Source organism: Piliocolobus tephrosceles, chromosome 5, assembly GCF_002776525.5.
Source record: "Piliocolobus tephrosceles isolate RC106 chromosome 5, ASM277652v3, whole genome shotgun sequence".
NCBI lineage: Eukaryota > Metazoa > Chordata > Mammalia > Primates > Cercopithecidae > Piliocolobus > Piliocolobus tephrosceles.
Genome location: NC_045438.1, coordinates 53,424,341 through 53,444,707, shown reverse-complemented (window position 1 = coordinate 53,444,707; position 20,367 = coordinate 53,424,341). Strand labels below are relative to the sequence as shown.

The 20,367-nt window shown below is 39.8% G+C and overlaps 1 protein-coding gene across 1 annotated transcript in view; it reads left to right on the top strand.

Moving 5' to 3' along the window:
- The window catches only part of SYNE1 (spectrin repeat containing nuclear envelope protein 1), a 524,167-nt gene that overhangs the window by 361,133 nt on the left and 142,667 nt on the right, over positions 1-20,367 (top strand). Inside the window, exons 94-98 of the mRNA XM_026454397.1 lie at positions 998-1,204; positions 3,173-3,346; positions 5,052-5,243; positions 14,030-14,161; positions 15,136-15,245. Of these exons, the coding sequence (XP_026310182.1) occupies positions 998-1,204; positions 3,173-3,346; positions 5,052-5,243; positions 14,030-14,161; positions 15,136-15,245 (815 nt within the window). The remainder of the gene's footprint in view (positions 1-997; positions 1,205-3,172; positions 3,347-5,051; positions 5,244-14,029; positions 14,162-15,135; positions 15,246-20,367) is intronic.

The following is a 20,367-nucleotide window of genomic DNA, read 5'->3' as shown; positions in this document are numbered from 1 at the left end:
CAAGTCTCCAGCTTGAGCCATAGTGAGAGGTGTTGGAAGACAGGAGGGGAAGCAGGTTTAGGCTTAACACTATGCAGATGAACTAGGTAAGTTGAACACACAGCCTGAAACTTAGGGCAGGTGTTTGAGTTAGGGATGTACCTTTGGAAGTGCTCAGGATTAGAAAGCATTTGAAGTCTTGGGAATGGAAGACATCACCTGGGAGAGACCTTTATTTTTTTAGAGTTTGATAAATAAGAAAAAATGAGCAGTGTGACCACATAGAAATAGGTTACAGGTTTCTCCCATCCTGTGAGAAACGATGTGAGTTTTGGACTAGAGTTCAATGCTGTTTCAGATTTGGGGAAAGCAATAGGTGAGTGTGGGAAAATCATGTTAGGTAAGAAAGTAATACATTTTATTTTCAACATTGTACTGGAGACTCTTAGAAATGATTGAGAAATGTGGTGGCTCATGCCTATAATCCAGGTTGGAGTATTCCCTGAAGCCAGGAGTTTGAGACCAGCCTGGGCATCATAGCAAGATCCTGTCTTTACAAAAAGTAAAAACATAAAAATAAAAAATAAAAAATTTAGCCAGGTGTGATGGCACACACCTGTAGTCCTAGCTTCAAGCAGGAGGGTCGCTTGAGCCCAAGAGTTCAAGATTACAGTGAGCTGTGATCATACCACTGCACTGCAGCCTGAGTGACAAGAGTGAGACTCTAAAAAATAAAATAATAAGTTGGTATTACAGATGATCCTTGTATTACAGATGATCCTATTGAAAACTAGAAAGATTAATTAAGTTGCTCAAACTCACTTTGGTTAGTGATACATACATAAAATCAGAAAAGTCCTGGCCTTTCATTTAGAAATTTAGGTGAGTAGTCCCCTATTTGTTGATCGATAATGATTCCCAGGTGAAATATCTTTCGCTAATCCCAAAGGATGTGAGACTCAGCTAGTGCTAATGATCCCTCAGTGAAGAAAATGAATACATGAATGTGATTCCACAGTCTTTCCTCCAGGCACTGATGGATGAGATTCTCATGCTCCAGGATGAAATCAATGAGCTCCAGTCCTCTCTCGCAGAGGAGCTGGTATCTGAGTCTTGTGAGGCCGACCCCGCGGAGCAGCTGGCCTTGCAGTCCACGCTCACTGTCTTAGCCGAGCGAATGTCCACCATCAGGATGAAAGCCTCAGGGAAACGGCAGCTTTTGGAGGTAACCAATAACTCTAAAGTGGCCTCCTCACTTCTGAGTTAACTTTTAACATTATGTTACCAAGTATGTGGGTTACTTACCTATCTACATTTTCATTGCTTCCCTCTCCCAAACGGGGATTGTGTTTCAAGAATGGTCTTCATGGCTGGGCGAAGTGGCTCACGCCTGTAACCTCGGCACTTTGGGAGACTGAGGCGGGTGGATCACGAGGTCAGGAGTTCGAGACCAGCCTGGCCAACATAGTGAAACCCTGTCTCTACTAAAAATACAAAAATGAGCCAGACATGGTGGAGTGCGCCTGTAGTCCCAGCCACTTGGGAGGCTGAGGCAGAAGAATCGCTTGAGCCTGGGAGGCAGAGGTTGTGGTGAGCTGAGATTGTGTCACTGCACTCCAGCCTGGGCAACAAAGCAAGACTGTCTCAAAAAAAAAGGTCTCCTGAATAGAGTACAGTTGGTGTGTAGCCATGAATATGTCCTTTGACCCCTTTCTGACTCATTTCAGGCATGAAATATTGAGAATGTGGAAAGCAAATTATTGGTAGACATGAGCCTTGTGAAGAATAATTTTAGAAGGTCTGCATAATGGTTTGCTGTGTTTACATGACAGCATTTGATGGATGATATTACTAATACTATAAAGAATAAATCCTACTCAGTCACTGTTAGCCAATTCAAATATAGTAATTCATGAAAATACTCTTGCAATTCTGGTTCCCACATTACTTAATTTAAATATTATTTAATATAGAGACAAATTTGGGCAGCAGTAATATCTGTGTTAAAAATCAGCTATCTTCCTTTTTGTATTTGTTCTCTCGTAAATTCTTGGCCCTAAGCTTCTAGGCTACTTTTATTGTTGCTTCCATAATTTGGTTAGACTGGAGGCTCCCTAAAGACCTTTATAGTATTTATCATCTTATAGTACTTATCATCTTGTATCTCTTGGCAGCTTCTCTGGCACATAATGGGTTCTCAATACATTTCTTATTATATGAACCAAATATTATTTTATTTAGCTGCTAATTATAACATAATGCAATTAACCATGACCCTATTGTGGGGTGTGTAGTCTCTCTCTAGTTTTACCTATTATATGATTAGTCAAATAATCTATTCATATATTAAGTTGGTGCAAAAATAATGGCAAAAACCACAGTTACTTTTGCACCAACCTAATACTTCTTATATTGGAGAAATTTAAAGCCAGTGTGTCTGCCCTACTTATTAATTTCCATTTTAAATTGTTTAATACAATTTTAAAATAATGAATTATTCATTAAATAATTTTTAAAATATTTACTTTAAAAGTTAACTTTTATTTCATTTATATTGTCCCCAGTAACTCTATGAAAAACTTGTGGGGGTTTCAAAATGAAGTGATTGGCCTGATTTTTTTTTAACATGAATTATTTGCAATCATTGAAAAACTCAGAGAGCTAACCTAGAAATTTAGATTTCTGCCTTCACTTGAGATGAAAGTTAATATTGGACCACCCCTTCCCACAGGGATAAATTGCCTGCAACCGTATGTGGCTGCCGTTTTAGGCAGGCCACATGTTTTTCAGTTTGCCACAGTCTCCGTCACTTGCTACTCTTCCCAGCCATAGAGGTCCAGTGTCTACTGCCATTTACCAACTGCTTTATGCCATTGTTTTGTTCTAATCCTTGGCTGATTTCCACCATTTATATTACTGCCTGGTCATATAGGTATATTATTTGAGAATACCTTGTTCAACTCTAGGTACACATTAGAATCACTAGGGCGTCTTTTTTAAAATACCAATTTTGAGACTTACCCCTAGAAATTCTGATTGTTGTTCTGGGATGTGGTCTAAGCAAAGATAATTTTTTAAAGTTTTACCGGTGATTCTTATGTGCAGCCAGGGCCTGGAACCATCGCTTTACTATGTTAAATTCTCAAGATTTTACCTTAGCGTGATCTATGTTACATTTTACTGAATTCATTAGGAGAAGTTGAATGATCAGCTGGAGGAACAAAGGCAGGAACAGGCCCTGCAGAGGTATCGCTGTGAAGCCGATGAGCTGGACAGCTGGCTCTTGAGTACCAAGGCCACTCTGGATACTGCGCTGGGTACACCCAAGGAGCCCATGGACATGGAGGCCCAGCTTGTGGACTGCCAGGTACCAAAGGATGCAGAATTAAAGAATATAAAAACAATGATTTCTGTAGAAAGTAAAACATGTTTGGGTTTGTTTTTTTTTAAACTCTTTTTTATTTTTTGTTTTAAGTCTTATCTAGGGAGAAGGAAGACTATTTTTCTCCTTCTCTAATATAGTCTCCATTTTAGAGGAATCACCCTGTAGCACCAGAGACTTATTCCAGAACATGAAAGTAAAAATGTAGGGAAAACTTTTGGAAATGTAAGATTAAAAGTATATCAAATTTAAAAAAATATGTAAGAGCAGCCACCTGAAAAAGAAATCAATCCAAAGCAGTAATGTTTCAGAAAAGAGGATTCTCTTTAAATTAACAAGGAAAGAGTTGATTATGTGATGTCTTATTTTTATTAGCCATAGTTATCATAATCTAACACAAAAATAACATAATAATAATGGATAACACGAAGGCAGTGGCCTTTTCTCCTTATCTGTTGACTATATAAAAATGTTTTTCAGCTGGGCGCAGTGGCTCATGCCTGTAATCCAAGCACTTTGGGAGGCTGAGGCAGGCAGATCACAAGGTCAGGAGATGGAGAACATCTTGACCAACATGGTGAAACCCCGTCTCTACTAAAAATACAAAAATTAGGCAGGCATGGTAGTGCGTGCCTGTAGTCCCAGCTACTCTGGAGGCTGAGGCAGGAGAATTGCTTGAACCTAGGAAACGGGGGTTGCAGTGAGCCGACATTGCGCCACTGCATTCCAACCTGGGTGACAAAGGCAAAACCCATCTCAAAAAAAAAAAAAAAAAGTTTTTCATGTTTTTTTTTTTAAAATGTGTTTTTGTCATTTTATAATAGCTAATCTTAAAATAGAGAAAAATTGGCAGGGCACCATGACTCATGCCTGTAATCTCAGCACATTGGGAGGTCGAGGCAGGCAGATTGCTTGAGTTCAGGAGTTCAGCAACAGCCTGGGAAACATGACAAAACCCTGTCTCCACGAAAAATACAAAAAATTAGCCAGGTGTGATAGCACGTACCTGTAGTCCTAGCTACTTGGGAGGCTGAGGTGGGAGGATCACCTGAACCTGGGAAGTCAAGGCTGCAGTGAGCCATGATCCCACCACTGCATTCTAGCCTGGGTGACAGAGTGAGAACCTGTCTCAAAAAAAAAAAAAGAAAAGAAAAGAAACATTGAGAGGCTCAGGTAATTTTTTATAGACCCCTCTAATACCATAACAGACAATTTAAAAATAAAAGTCACCAGACACTGTGACTGACACCTGTAATCCCAACACTTTGGGAGGCTGAGGTGGGAGCACATTGTTAGAGACCAGCCTGGGCAACAAAGTGAAACCTGGTTTCTGTTGAAAAAATAAACAATTTAGCCAGGTGTGGTGGCACATGTCTGTGGTCCCTGCTACATGGGATGCTGAGGCAAGGGGATCCCTTGAGCCCAGTAGGTGGAGGCTGCAGTAAGCCATATTTATGCCTATGCACTCCAGCCTGGGTGACAGAGCAAGACCCTCCCTCAAAAAAAAAAAAGAAGGAAAAAAAAACAGTCTATAGACTACTCACTCGTCAAGGCCGTGGGAAAACTACAAAAAATCATGAAAGCCTATCTGTTTGGTAAAAGACTCCAGAGGTCTGTGTTGCACTGTGGGAAACAGTCTTTGCAGAGGCTGGGGAGATGTGTGAGTTCATCCTTATTTCTGTTGCTGCAGAACATGCTGGTGGAAATAGAGCAGAAGGTAGTGGCTTTATCAGAGCTGTCAGTCCACAATGAGAACCTGCTGCTGGAGGGCAAAGCTCACACCAAGGACGAGGCCGAGCAGCTGGCTGGAAAGCTGAGAAGGCTCAAGGGGAGCCTGCTGGAGCTGCAGAGAGCCCTGCACGATAAGCAGCTCAACATGCAGGTGAGGGTTCCAGCCGCTGGCCCACAGCTGAAAGCTGGCGCACTGTTCACGTGCTCCTTCTAAGGTGTGCCAGGTAAAGGAACAGGTTGGCGGTGACGCATACTCATGTATGTACCTGCTTTACGGTGACATTTTTGTGTGCAGTTTTAAGTTTACACTCTTGGACTTTGCAAATAGATTTTGTTAGGACTACTAACAACAGCAGTTCAGCGGAGTGGTGGAGGCAGAAAGCACTCTGACATGAAAGTGACAATGAAAGGAGAGGAACTGGAGAGGGAAAGTAAAGGCTGCTCCAGGAGTGTTGCTGTAAAGTGGTATACAGAGGAATGAGATAAGCTCTAAGGAGAAGTGGGTCAAAGAAAATTTCATCTCTTTTTTTTTTTCTTATATGTTCATCACAATGTGAGTATTTCATTTTAAGAGCAGAAAAATAGTAAGTTTACACGTTAATGGAAAAAACTCAATAGAGGAAAAATTGATGAAAAAAGAATGTGGGCAGGGCGCCGTGGCTCATGCCTATAATCCCAGCACTTTGGGAGTCCGAGATGGGCGGATCACTTGAGGTCAGGGGTTCGAGACCAGACTGGCTAACATGGTTAGCCAAAAAAAAAAAAAAAAAAAAAAAAAATTAGCTGGGCCTGGTGGTGGATACCTGTAATCTCAGCTACTCAGGAGGCTGAGACAGGATCATTGCTTGAACCCAGGAAGTGAAGGTTGCAGTGAGCCGAGATTATGCCACTGCACTCCAGTCTGGACGACAGAACAAGATCCTATCTCATAATTTAAAAAAAAAAAAAAAAGAAAGAAAGAAAGAAAAAAGAAAAAGGAGTGTGATTGCAAGAAAAATCTTGTTGGGGAGGGAACGGATAGGATAAAAAGTGCACTGGCAGGGTGTGGTGGCTCACACCTGTAATCCCAGCACTTTGGGAGGCCGAGATGGGCGGATCATGAGATCAGGAGATGGAGACCATCCTGGCTAACACAGTGAAACCCCGTCTCTACTAAAAATACAAAAACTTAGCCAGGCATGATGGCGGGCACCTGTAGTCCCAGCTACTCGGGAAGCTGAGGCGGAAGAATCTCCTGAACCTGAACCCGGAAGGCGGAGGTTGCAGTGAGCTGAGATTGTGCCACTGCACTCCAGTCTGGGAGACAGAGGGAGACTCTGTCTCAAAAAAAAAAAAAAAAAAAAAAAAAAAGTGCATAGTTTGGTCTTCCCTACCCTTCTTGCTAAGTAAGCCAGGGACCAAATAGTTGAGAAGCCCATTAGCTGCCTCAAACTTACAAGCATCTGATGGTATCATCTGCTTCTTCTTGTGGCCTAATCCAAACTGTGCCTTCCTTTACCGTTTACACCTTTCTCCTGCAATAATGGTTAAGACCAGGCCAATCTGTTCTCCAAGTAAAATGAGGAGCGAGGGAAAGCATCTATGTTGGAATACAAATACTGGTAGGAAGTAGGACATAAATATTGTCATGGAAACTTCATGGAAGGTCACTGTGATTGCTACTGTTTTCTCAGTGTGAGGATGATTGTTAGGACTAACCTATGTATTTTTCTTCAGCTTTTTGCTGATCATATGATGATATGATGTGAAAAACCAAACTTAATCAACTAAAAACTAGAAGCAATGGAGAAATTTAGGAAGATGACTGGCTTATTACAAAATATGAAGTTAGGTCATTGAAAACCATAAAATAATCCAACAAAAAATAAAAATTAAAAAATGAAATCGGCCGAGCACAGTGGCTCATGCCTGTATCCCCAGCACTTTGGGAGGCCAAGGCCGGTGGATCACCTGAGGTTGGGAGTTTGAGACTAGCCTGGCCAACATGATGAAACCCCATCTCTACTAAAAATACAAAAATTACCTGGGTGTGTTGGAGCATGTCTGTAATCCCAGCTGCTTGGGAGGCTGAGGTGTGAGAATTGCTTGAACCTGGGAGGCAGAGGTTGCAGTGAGCTGAGATTGTGCCACTGTGCTCTAGCTTGGACAACAGAGTGAAATTCTGTCTCGTAAAAAAAAAGAAAAAAAAAGTCGAGAATTTATAGTTTTTATATAGACAAAAAGCAAGTTAGAGGAATAATGTAATATTCCATATAAAATTTTGAAAAGAGTTTTGAGGGGTTATTAGTCTTATATATGTGTGTAGGTTTTGGTTTTTTTTGAGACAGGGTCTCACTCTGTCACCCAGGCTGGAATGCAGGGACACAATCTCAGCTCAGTGCAACCTCTGCCTCCCAGTCTTAAGTAATGTTTCCACCTCAGCTTCCCGAATAGCTGGGACTACAGGCGTGCATCACCATGCCCAGCTAATTTTTGTATTTTTTGTAGAAACAGAGGTCTCCTAATGTTGCCCAAGCTGGTCTTGAACTCCTGAGCACAAGTAATTCACCCACTTCAGTCTCCCAAAGTGCTGAGATTATAGGCATGAGCTACCATGCCTGGCCAACCTAATCATATATTAAAATAGAATATTATAATAATTAAAATAGTTTGGTGTTGGCACAATAAATATGTGAACAGAAAATTAAATGATAACTATTCCAGAAAGAGATTTGGTATATAAAGGAATTTGATAAATATTTTAGGTGGCATTATAAATCAGTAGACAAAATATGACTCACTCTGTAAATAATCACTTGAAACATGGTCAACTGTATTTTCTACCCCATATTTTACGGAAAAATGTATCACAGATGGATCAAAGATTTAAATATAAAAATTAAGTCTGCAAGGTACTCAATGTATGATTTTTTTTTTTTTTTTTTAAATATTAGGATAGGGAGAACTTTTGCCAGTATACCCCAAATCCAGAATTTTATAGCTTCTTTTAAACTAGTACATGGGCAGGGCATGGTGGCTTATGCCTGTAATTTCAGCAGTTTGGGAGGCTAAGAAGGGAGAATTGCTTGATCCCAGAAATTCAAGACCAGCCTGGGTATCACAGCAAAACCTCATCTTTACAAATAATAAAAAAATTAGCCAGGCATGGTGGCACACACCTGTGGTCCAGCTACTAAGGAAGCTGAGGTGGGAGAATCCTTTAAGCCCAGGCGGTTGAGGCTTCAGCGAGCTATGATTGTGCCACTGCACTGCAGCCTGCGTGACAGAGTGAGACACCAACTAAACAAATAAACAAATGGGCCATGGCTCCCACCTGTAATCCCAGCACTTTGGGAGGCTGAGGCAGGTGGATCACCTGAGGTCAGGAGTTCGAGACCAGCCTGGCCAACATAGTGAAACTCCGTCTCTACTAAAAATACAAAATTAGCCAGGCGTGGTGGTGGGAACCTGTAATCCCAGTTACTCGGGAGGCTGAGGCAAAGAATCACTTGAACCCAGGAGGCGGAGGTTGCAATGAGCAGAGATCATGCCGTTGCATTCCAGCCCGGGCAACAGGAGTGAAACTCCATCTCAAAAATAAATAAATAAATAAATAAATACATAAATAAATAAATAAAACCTACTACACAAAAATGAAAAAGTTCTGTATGATCCCTCTCCCCCGCCCCCAAAAAAGTAACCAAGTTGAAAGACGTAGACAAGGAGGGATGAGTAAAACAAAATAAAACAAAAGACATAGACAAACAGAGAAGAAACTATATAATTCACAAATCTTTTGTAAAACAATAAGGAAAGATCAAACAGTAGAATATGGACAAAAGATATGAAGAGATAATTCACAGGAAAAGAAATACAAATGGATAATGAACATATGAAAAGATGTTTGAACTCTGTGTTGGATAAATAGATGCAAATAAAAAATACAACATTTCACTTGGATTTACACCCTTGAAAATGCACATGCAATGTGACTTTGTAATTAAAGTCAAAAGAAAAGGTTACAGATACTAAAACTGAACAAAAGTAGAATGATTTTCTAGCTGTAAAAGTAGACAGCAATTCACCTAGTAAACAACTGTTATAGGTCTAATACGTAATGCTTTCTTCTGTTTTTAGTGGTGATCTGTGAATGAACTTCATTTCTAAAGAAGCTAAAATAAAGGGAAAGCCTTGAAAGTTGCCTAGCAATGGGATAGGGATAGGGATAGCAATCATTTATAAAGCTCTTATTACTCCCTTACCCCACCTACCTACCCCTAGAGGCAGGTAGTAAGGGAACGGGCGGCCTGATACTCCCAAGCACAGGAGGGATTAAACAAGGCAGGAACCACAAATTCCAAGGTCTCGTGGCCTGGGAAGGGCAAAATCAATGAGGGAAGCAGGCCCAGCCTGGCCCTTGGCAAGCTCGTCTCCTGTCTAAGGAGCAGCTGTTACTCAGCTCTAGCTATTATCACACAAGAATTTACAAGTGGCATTGCTGGATCTTCTAATTTTTCAAGAGATAGGGAATTTAGATTTATTTCTTAAGCCTCCCAATTTTTAAACGTTGACATTTAAATCTAAAATTTTTAAATAATATGTGTGCCAAAGAAAGCATATCCACAAGCCAGGATTGAAATCTGTTTATCTTTTTCTCATTCATTATTAACGAGGTGACCTGGGGCAAGATCCTTAAATTTCCCACAACTTTCTTACGGATCAGTTTTCTCATCTGTAAAATATGGATAATAATATTTAACTATAAAAAATTCTTTAGAACATGTGGAAAAAATAAAAAGGAAAAAAAGTAGTGAGGATTTAAATGCAAGTAATACAATAAATGCTCAAATTGTAGCAGTTAAAATAATTAATAACAACAACCAACTGTTTCCAAATCACATTATTTGAGACGGAGAAGCTTCTGCTATGCTGAAGGCCGGGCTTGAGACTTAGCGGGCTGGGCTGAGCATGCGCACACCGCTGTGGCGTCCATGACCGGCAGATGCTGCCCACCCAGGTCCGCGGGAATTGTTTAAATTGAGTAAAGTCCTGACTCTGTCCACATTGGGTGAAGTGTAAATACAGAAAAATGTGGTAGTGTTTTACTACATGGAAATTGGTTACTGTTTATTTTTGAACTATCTATAAATTCCATCGTCTTTCATCTAATGAAGTTCCCAGCATATAAAATATTAATAGATCTTTCAAAATAATTAGAGCTTCCTGGAAGATTGCTCTTCCATCTGTAGGAAGAAAAGGAGCCCTGTTTGCATTATTATTGCTATGAAAAGGATCGTGTCCCTTTATGTAGAAAACTAAAAATAATTTGGAGTTAATCTGAAATTAATTAAGTTAATTGCAGAAAACCAATCTTCCATTAAATGCAGCCGTCAGCAATGTTAATGCCCTTTAATTGGGGCTTGGATGATTCAGGAGGGTTGGAATACCTTCCTAAGTCTGTAAGCACACCATTACTTAGTGCTACTGAAGCTGGGAAATGGTAATACCTCTTACCTCCATTCTTTTTCACTAATTTGGCTTACATGGGTATCAGTGAATGACTACGCTTTTTTTGTTTCCTATCAAATAGACTGCTTCTCTATATGAAGAGCCACAGATCTTAAGGGTATGTAATAGGATCTCCTGAATTACGTGGTATCTTCATGAAGCTAGGTCTTTTTCACACATCATCATTCATTAAAGGAACAGAGAGATTGCCCCATAAAATAATAAAAAGCTTTATAAAGAAATGTTTTATTTAATGTTTAGCATTGCCCAGTCCTCATTCATCTTCCAAGGAATGTTCCTGGCAAAAGTGGTTACTGTTCTAGTATTTCCAAAATAAACAGTTTATATAGCCCCACCCAGTGGGGACTAATGATAGAAGTCGCTTAACCTCCCCATTCCCTAGGTATGGCAGAAAACTGTTATCACACCTCAGAGAAAGTAATTACCCTAATTACTTTCCTTCTGGTTGCGCCTTCTTATCCCCAGGGGAAAGAGAATGAAATTTGAACTGGATTCTTAATCATGGTTTGCTTCCTGTGGTCCAAGTCTTATGTTTCAAAATGACTAAATCATTCAGAGAAAAATTCACTCACTGAAAAACTGAATCTAACCACGTAGAATCTGAATATATATCTGTGCATATAAAAGTGAGGAAGTTGTTAAGACCTAACATTTCAATTGTCACTGTTCCAAACCAAATTTGGTGTAAGGAACTTGAGCCAACCTCTCTCAATCAGACCATAGTAACTGGCATAGAAGAGTGTGTTGGGCTCAGGGCTGGGAGAAGTTTCCAAGGGAGTCTTCAGGCCGGGCTCTGAAAAACAAATTTTTGCTGAAGAGAAAAGCAGAGAGGAAGTGGCCTGGATCCCACAAAAGCAAGTCAGCAGGTCATGGCCAGGGCCACTACGTTGGCAGCTGGAGCAGCTCTGATGGGGACAACTTTCAGTCTCATCCACTGATTTCTTGAGGTCATTCTCTACAGGTTCCTTTTGAACTGCTGTTTCAACTTTGCTTGGAAGAACCAGGTTCTTTTAGAGCTTATTCTTAGAAGATGGTGGATTCTTAGATGAGAGAGAATCTGTTTTCATGCAGAAAATCATGGGCTCCAGTTCTGGGAGAATGCCCATCCACCCAAACTTCCCATCTTTAGGAAAATCACTGCTTATCTTTGAGAAATTCTGCAGAAGGTGGAGAATTTAGTGTCACTAGTCACCAATTCTGAAGGTCTTTCAAAATGCAACTAGCATATGTTAGATCATTGCACCCCCGTTGTTCTACCTAAACTGCAATCTCTGGCTGGATCATCTGAAAGGAAAGGAAGCCTGAGCTCGGGTGGGCTCAGGATCTGGGAGAAGATTATGTATACTATTACCTACAGGTTTTACTGTTCATTTAGCTTCAAGCACCGACACCACCTTGCAAAGATAAAGATAAGGTCTATCATCTCAGACAATTTAATCATGAGATTCTAATGAAAAAAAGAAGAAACAGAAGGGTAAACAGATCCCATCTATTTCCCTAAAATTGTGAGTGTAAAACTCCGAAAATAAGAGAGAGAGAGAAGGGTCTCTGTGGACAGTTACGTTGGATGAGCTGGAATGGCTGGGTCCCATGTTGTGCTCAGACATTGCAAAGAGGAACCAGTGGGCAGGGGAGCAGCAGCTCCAGAAATAGGTGGTAGGAGGCTCCTCTGGAGAAACAACCTGTAAAATATCCTTCCTCTTCCCCGTGCTACGCCAGCCCCACAGTCCTCTTCACTGCTCTGTTCTCTGTGAAATGGCAAATTTCTTTCACCTTAGGGTCTTGTGCCAACTGTTCCCTGGGTCTGAATGCCCTCACTCTAGATCTTTGCCAGGTTGGTGGTCTCTCATCATGCAGAGTGCAATTGTCTCTTCTAAAGACGCTTCCTTAGACCTCCCTAAAACTTTCTATCCCATTATCTGTCTTAACATTCTCTGTAGGCCTTATCACCAGCTCGGTTATCTTATTTGTTTATAGTCTAACTCTTCACCAGGGCCCTCATCTGGCTTCTTTTCAGAACACTCCCAGCTCCTAGAACAGTGTCTAGTGAGTGCTTAATAAGTAGTGAATGAGTTATATTGAAATTATAATTTATCCGGTGACAGATGAATCTATGTGAGTAGAAAAGCTCTCATTCAGAACTAATCCCATTTGATGTGCAACATTTTAGGGCCTTTCAAATTCCATTAGAATAATCAGGCAGGAAGGATCAACTCTTGCCTAGGTGCTGAGTCATTACTTTGGTAAGCCAACTTAGCAATGGGCCAGTTTCTGGTGATGGTGATAGACGGGGTGAAGGGTGCTTTTTCAGAGATCTCACCTTTAATTATCATACCACTGACCTCTCAAGGCTCAATTCAGCTTTTGAATTTGTAAAATGGTAACCACATGTGCCTACAGTAAATGACTTTTTTTAATGTGCTAATTGATGGTTCTGAAAGAAAGACTCTTCAAGAGTTTTCATGTTTGAGTACAGTCTATTGATTATGTAGGTCAGTCTATAAATATTATCATATAATAGCAGACTCTCAAAGATAGAGAATTCTAGGAAGAATTTAAATCTATCGCCCTAGTAGGGTAGACACTGAAGGTTACACAGACCAGTATCAGGGATGAGGCTTCCTGCCTAGTTCATTGTCTTGGGATTTGAGTTACCTGCGGTGAAGCTGCGGCTCTGTGACACAGAGGTCAAGACCCTGGTCTGTGAAAGGTGGAACAGAGGATGTCCAGCCGGCCTGGGAAACCCTTGTTTAGACTCCTTGCCTCTATGCTGCAGTACGTTTTCTCCCATATGAACTGAGAATTCAATAAGTTCTTATTGAATTCCAGAGAGTATGATGCCTTACGGAACTGAACATTTTGCTTCTCAAAGATATTAAAATGTCTTTGATTAATAATCTTTTAGAACCTCAAAGATATTAAAATGTCTTTGATTAATAATCTTTTAGAAAAATTTTTAGGAAGATTATTCTAAAAATCTTTCATTGTCTGGACCTGGATTAGAGAAAGTGACATAGGGCAGGGTAATGCTTTCACGGGAAAGACACAGTTATTATGGGTAATGATCATTTGAGAAACAATTTACCTTTGTGTGACTTAAAAAACAATCTCGACTTACGTTTTTGTGGAAAAAAATTCTGGAATATCTGATGACCACATTGGTCAGCTAAAAGACTAACCTCTAAATACATGGGTTTTCTCCTCAAACAGTTCTATGTGTGATCATCTGTTTGTTGTTCTTGCGCCTGCAAATGCCATAACTTAGATGGGTTTTGTGTTACTGTTTTTTTTTTTTTAAAATGTGGTTTCACATCTCAGTGGAGCCACTTTGGTATCATTACATAGAACACACCAAAGTAGCCTTCTCTCCCTTTTGGTTAAGGTTTTCCGGTGTGTAGCATGACTTGATTTCTGCCTCGTTAAAAGCAGGGAACAGCACAGGAGAAGGAGGAGAGCGATGTTGACCTAACAGCCACGCAGAGCCCCGGCGTCCAGGAATGGCTGGCCCAAGCTCGCACCGCATGGACCCACCAGCGACAGAGCAGTCTCCAGCAACAAAAAGTAAAGTGTTTCCTACCTCTCTCTAGCCTGAAGATCTGCCCAGGGAAGAACCTGAGAGGCATGTTTCAGAAGGACAAGTTGCTTCTGTGCTAAAGACAGAGTGTCTCTTTATCTTCTCTTTGAATGAAGCAAGATGTGGCTGTTTCAATGTATTGACTCATGACCACTGGGATGATTGGTCATTTGAAAATCCAGTCTTTAAGAAAAGCTTGTGTTTAGGTTTACAAATAGTGTAACATGGCTATCATCTGCTTTACCAGAGATAACTACTCTGTTTTCAGATTTGCCCTCTGAATCTATTTAATTTTAATATAAATCTCAGGAAAGCCTTTGAGGTTTGGTGAAAGTTGCGAAAGTTGCATGTTTGTTTGTTATTTTTTTAATGAATGCAGTTTGTATTTTTACTTTCAAGTAGATGATATCACAAAATAGGATTGCTAATTGTTGCCTAGTGAAACAAATGAACTTTGATGAATAAGAATGATTTCTCATTGGTACCTTAACTATGTGTAAAAAGCATAATCAAATATTTTATTTTCTCAAATAACAAGAGCATTTATTATAAATAATGAAGAATTAAAGCCAAATCTATTGATAACGTAATTTATCAAGTAAGTGGAGAACTTAAGTCACTTTTCCCAAGGATCTATCCTGTTAGCATGACAATATTGATTTTAAAAAATGAGAGAGCATTTTGTACCACTTGAGGGCACCATTGCCTGGCAAAATTTTCTTTTCCCATGGGTTTTTTTCCCCCCAGATTTTTCAGAGGTATCCTGTATCAAAGCAAAAGAATACTACAGAGTACTTTGGAGACACATTTGAATATTTACATAAACCACATGCTTTATGCAATGTGCAAACTTAAAAGCTCACTACCAAAGTTCTCTGAGAATTTTATACCTTGAACTATGATTGTAGGCAATAATCATAAAGTAACACATGTGTTTGCGTTTGTCCTTTCCCTTGAGCAGGAGTTAGAACAGGAATTAGCTGAGCAGAAGAGTCTCCTTCGCTCGGTAGCCAGTCGTGGAGAGGAGATTCTAATTCAACATTCGGCCACAGAGACCTCTGGTGACGCTGGGTATGTTTCAACATGCTTCAATTTTCTCTTCATTGTGTTTTCCTAGCATTTGAAGACAAGTAAACATCTCACTCAAAATTTTATTTTAAACATCTTCAGCAAAATTTAGTCATCTCGTTTTTACTTTAGGGTAGTAAATGTACCTGCATTTTGAACGTTTTGTTGCATCGCCTGAACATAGCGCCTGTAGTAAGCTAACTTGTTTGCCCTCCTTCCAGTGTGCGCAGCCTATCTGTCCAAAGATGCTCATGAGTTCATTTTTTTAATCAAATGAGAAATGCATTATAAAATGAGATACATGATTTTCTAATTGAATGATTACATCTAACTGGAGAGCATTCTCTCCGTAAGAGCTTATCTTGCCCTAACAGTATTCTAAAAAGTAAGTGCATGGGCCCATTAAATATTAAATATTTTGAAATCTTGGTCTGGAGTGAAGAGTTTGAAAGTCTTCTACACAGAAAAGTCCAATGTTAAAAGAAAAATTAAGGAAGTTGGAGAATTTTCAAGTTGAAGACTTTTATTTAAAAGGTCATAGAGGAATTGCAGCAGTGTGGAAGCACCACTGTATTTTGAGTCAGGTCTGAGTTTTATTCTAGTTCCACAAAGGTCCCTTTGGAAAAGTCACTCAACTGTGAGCCTCCTCTGTAGAATTTAGAATAATAATCCACTAATGTCATCACAGAAGTTTTGTGAAAATTATAGTGTCAACTGAGAAGATATACAGGAAAACTTTCTTTGAAATCTAAAACATAAAAAAAAAGTTTTCATGCAACCTCTGTGTTTATGTATTACTAAAAGTTGGAATTCGGCAGTATCCTTTGGCAAATGACTTTGACTCCATTTCCCATTTCTGCATATTTATTTTTAGGGGAAATAACATAAAGGAGGAGATATGTATTATGAAGATGGTTTTGGAAATATTATTTGTGATACCAAATAATTAAAAAGGCATAAATACTCACTAGTATAAAACAGTTGAAGAAAATTTTATACATATATAATCTTAACCCAAAATGATGTAACTGCATCAGAAAATGTATGTATGATGCTAAGTAAAAATGTGATATCAAGTTGAAAGTAGAGTATGTGTGTAGATAAGAACTAGAATAGACCATCGATAATAAAAAAAATTTTTAGAGATGGACGACATAGGAATTAAAAAAATTTTTGCAGTTTAATCAGTGCTGACATATGACATCAATGTTGACTACATACAGTCTGTTACATACCCACACACACACATATATATATATATATGAATTCTGAGGGCAAATGATAGGAGAATAAACGAAAATGCAATGGCAGCAGATATATTGTGACAAAATACGTAGGAAATAGGAAGGCATTCAAGAAAATGAAAAAACAAAAATCTGTGAAAGTTTTGACATGGCTAATAAATATCGATGTAAAAGAATAGGAATGAATAGTATTATGGCATCTATAGGCAGGGATTGACTTTAACCATAAAACTGTAAAAATTGCCTTAAAAATATAAAGGAGTTTAAAAACTCTCTGTTGTGTATCATGCTTGAAGATGCTGATAAGACCATGAATATGTGTCTGTAGTAAACCCAAAATGAGACTGTTTCTTTCATGTTGATTGAGGCGAGACTTGCCTTCACATTGCGTTCCTACCTGTTTCCAGCTCCTCTGAAATGTTTACTTATCTTGCCTAGTTTTCTGAATATTTTTGCCAAACAAATATTTTGACGAAGAACCCATCCAGCATTGCCTCCTCTCCGTGTGTATCATCACAAAAGGAGCAGAAGGGATCTTCTGCAACTTTATTGCCATATATATTTTTTTCTTTCCTTGGCCTTTAGCTTTGGAAAGGACCTAAATGAAATACAAACAACTGTAAGTTGCTCTTTCAAATATAAAAAATACTTTAAAAATAAATTTGCAGTGCAGTGCTGGCTTTCTATATAAGATTCACTTTAAAGACTACTTATACATTCTTTAACTTTTATACAAATGTTTAAGAAACTTCACCTTTACATGCAGTTGATAACAGTTCAGCCTTTTTCAAGCCTTTGGGTATCAAGCAAACAATTAACCGTGAATTAATGATATCTACATTCCAAAGTACATATGTATGTATATGTATATAAACCTTGCTAGGAAAAAGCCTGATATTCAGCCCATAACTTGCTGGCTGCTTTTCTAAGACTATAAATGTGGCTTGGTTCGTGTAAGGAAACCCTTGTGGGAAGGACATGACCTACTTCATATAGTCACACATTTGCCATATGAGGATGAAGTACTATATTACTTGTAGAGGGTTGATGGAGGGTGCCTTCCAAGATTACTAAGGAAAAACAACTGGAAATTTGTTGAAGTAAGTATAAAAGGAAAGAAGAATAATTTTCATGGAGAACAAAAGGCTATGTTTTAAAATGTTTGCTACTGGTGGTGTACATTTGTCAATGATTAAATGTCAGAATATAAACATTAAATATTCCTCTGGTTTTATTACAGATTTTTATGTAAATACAAATGAATTAAAAGTGCTATGCTATAGGCTATTACCACAAAAGAAAAAAGCAATAAAGAAATTTAACCTCATAGGAACTTCAAAGCTTTTCAAAAATAATTTTTAAAAAGTAGAAAAATTCAGATACTAATATTATAGACACTCAACTAAAGGTATCAATTATGTTTTGGCATTTTTTTCACTTGCCATTATTTTTTCAGGTATATTCATGTTGATATATAGATGTAGTTCTTTATTTTAACTGTTTAATAGTATTTTATTTTGTGAACGTAATTTATTCACCCATTTTCTTATTGCCGGATATTGCCATTGCCATTATTACTATTATTACTATTTTTTTTTTTATGAGACAGAGTCTTGCTCCGTTGCCCAGGCTGGAGTGCAGTGATGCGATCTCAGCTCACTGCAACCTCCGCCTCCTGGGTACAAGTGATTCTCTTGCCTTAGCCTCTCGAGTAGCTGGGATTACAGGCACCCACCACTATGCTTGGCTAATTGTATTTTTAGTAGAGATGGGGTTTCACTATGTTAGCCAGGCTGGTCTTGAATGCCTGACCTAAGTGATCTACCCACCTTGGTGTCCCAAAGTGCTGTGATTACATGTGTGAACCACTGTGCACGGCCCTAAGATTGCTGCTTTTAGCATTGTTTAAATTAACTTCCTACATGTCTCTCATATGGGAAAGATTCTCTGCATTATATCCTAGGAGTGGAATCCCTGCATCACAGATTTAAAGAGTTTTACTTTTCTTGAGACAGGGTCTGACTCTGTCACCCAGGCTGGAGTGCAGTGGTATGATTATAGCTTACTGCAGCCTTGAACTCCTGGCCTCAAATGATTTTCTTGCCTTAGCTTCCAAAGTAGCTGGGACTACTGGCATGTACCACCATGACTGCCTAATTTTTACTTTTTTTTTTTTTTTTCTGTAGAGACAGGGTCTGGTTATGTTGCTCAGGCTGGGCTCAAACTCCTGGGCTCAAGTGATCCTTTTGCCTCAGCCTCCCAAAGTGCTGGGATTACAGGTGTGAGCCACTGTGCCTGGCCAGTTTACTGAAATTTTAAGTCTTATTTCTAGAGACTTATCTAAAGACACTGTTGTGCTTACATTTATTCTAAGAATAATTGGCTTTGGGGTACCATAGAGTATCATCCTGCCAACACACTTGTTATTCTTTTTTTTCACTTGAGCAAAAGGCCCTGTATCAAAATATTAATTAATATCTACTATTCCTTTTAGATGACATGGTTTTAGTTAGGACTTCAAAGGTCCTGAAAAATGAAGATCCATGGAAATTCAGCCACCCTAGGTTGTTCCTGTTTTTGTCTTTTTTCTTTTCTTTTTTTTTTTTTTTTTTGAGATAGAGTCTTGCCCTGTCACCAAGAAGAGTACAGTGGTGCAATCTTAGCTCACCACATCTGCTTCCTGGGTTCGAGTGATTCTCCTGCCTCAGCCTCCCGAGCAACTGGGACTACAGGTGTGCATCACCACGCCCAGCTAATTTTTGTATTTTTAGTAGAGATGAGGTTTCTCCATGTTGGCCAGGCTGGTCTCAGACTCCTGACCTCAGGTGATCCACCTGCCTCGGCCTCCCAAAGTGCTGGGATTACAGGCATGAGCCACCGTGCCCGGCTCATTTTCATCATTATTAACCTTCATTTACTGAGCGACCACTATTTCCCAGATAGGGTTATAGGCCTTATGCATGTATTCTCTTTCATTCTCATAATTATGCAAGGTAGATATTATCTTCATTTTAAAGATGAGAAGATTGAGGCACAGAGAAGTGAAACAACTTACCCAATGTCACAAATAATGTGCTCGAGTGAGGGTCATAATCCAGGTTCATCTCGCTCCAGAAGTCAAACTTGGCTAGCCATGGTGGCTCACGCCTGAAATTCACAAATTTGGGAGACTGAGGTGGGAGGATTGCATGAGCCCAGGAGTTTGAGTTTACAGTGAGCTGTGATCACACGAGTCCACACCAGGTTGGGTGACAGAGTGAAGCCCTGTCTCAAAAATAAATAAATAAATAAAAGCCATACCAGTCTCAGATGTCAACTGCTGCCTATCTTTTAAGGATGACACTGGAGGGTCTTCCTCCCGTATCCCTCTGTGTCCTGTACTACCTTTCCAGGTCCTGTACTGTCTCTCTGTGTCCTGTACTACCTGCCCAGGCTCTATACAATCCTTCCTGTGTCCTGTACTACCTTCCCATGCCCTATACAGTCCTTCCCATGTCATGTACTACCTTCCCAGGCCCTGTACTCTTCCTCCATGCTCTGTACTACCTTCCCAGGTCCTGTACGATCCTTCCCGTGTCCTATACTACCTTCCCAGGCCCAGTACTATCCCTCCATGTCCTGTACTATCTTCCCAGGCCTGTACTGTCCCCCCATGTCCTGTACTACCTTCCCAGGCCCTGTACTGTCTGGCCCAGGCCCTGCACTATTCCTCCGTGCCCTATACTACCTTCCCAGGCCCTGTACTATCTCTCCGTGTCCTGTACTACCTTCCCAGGCCCAGTACTATCCCTCCATGTCCTGTACTACCTTCCCAGGCCCAGTACTATCCCTCTATGTCCTGTACTACCTTCCCAGGCCCTGTGCTATTCCTCCGTGTCCTG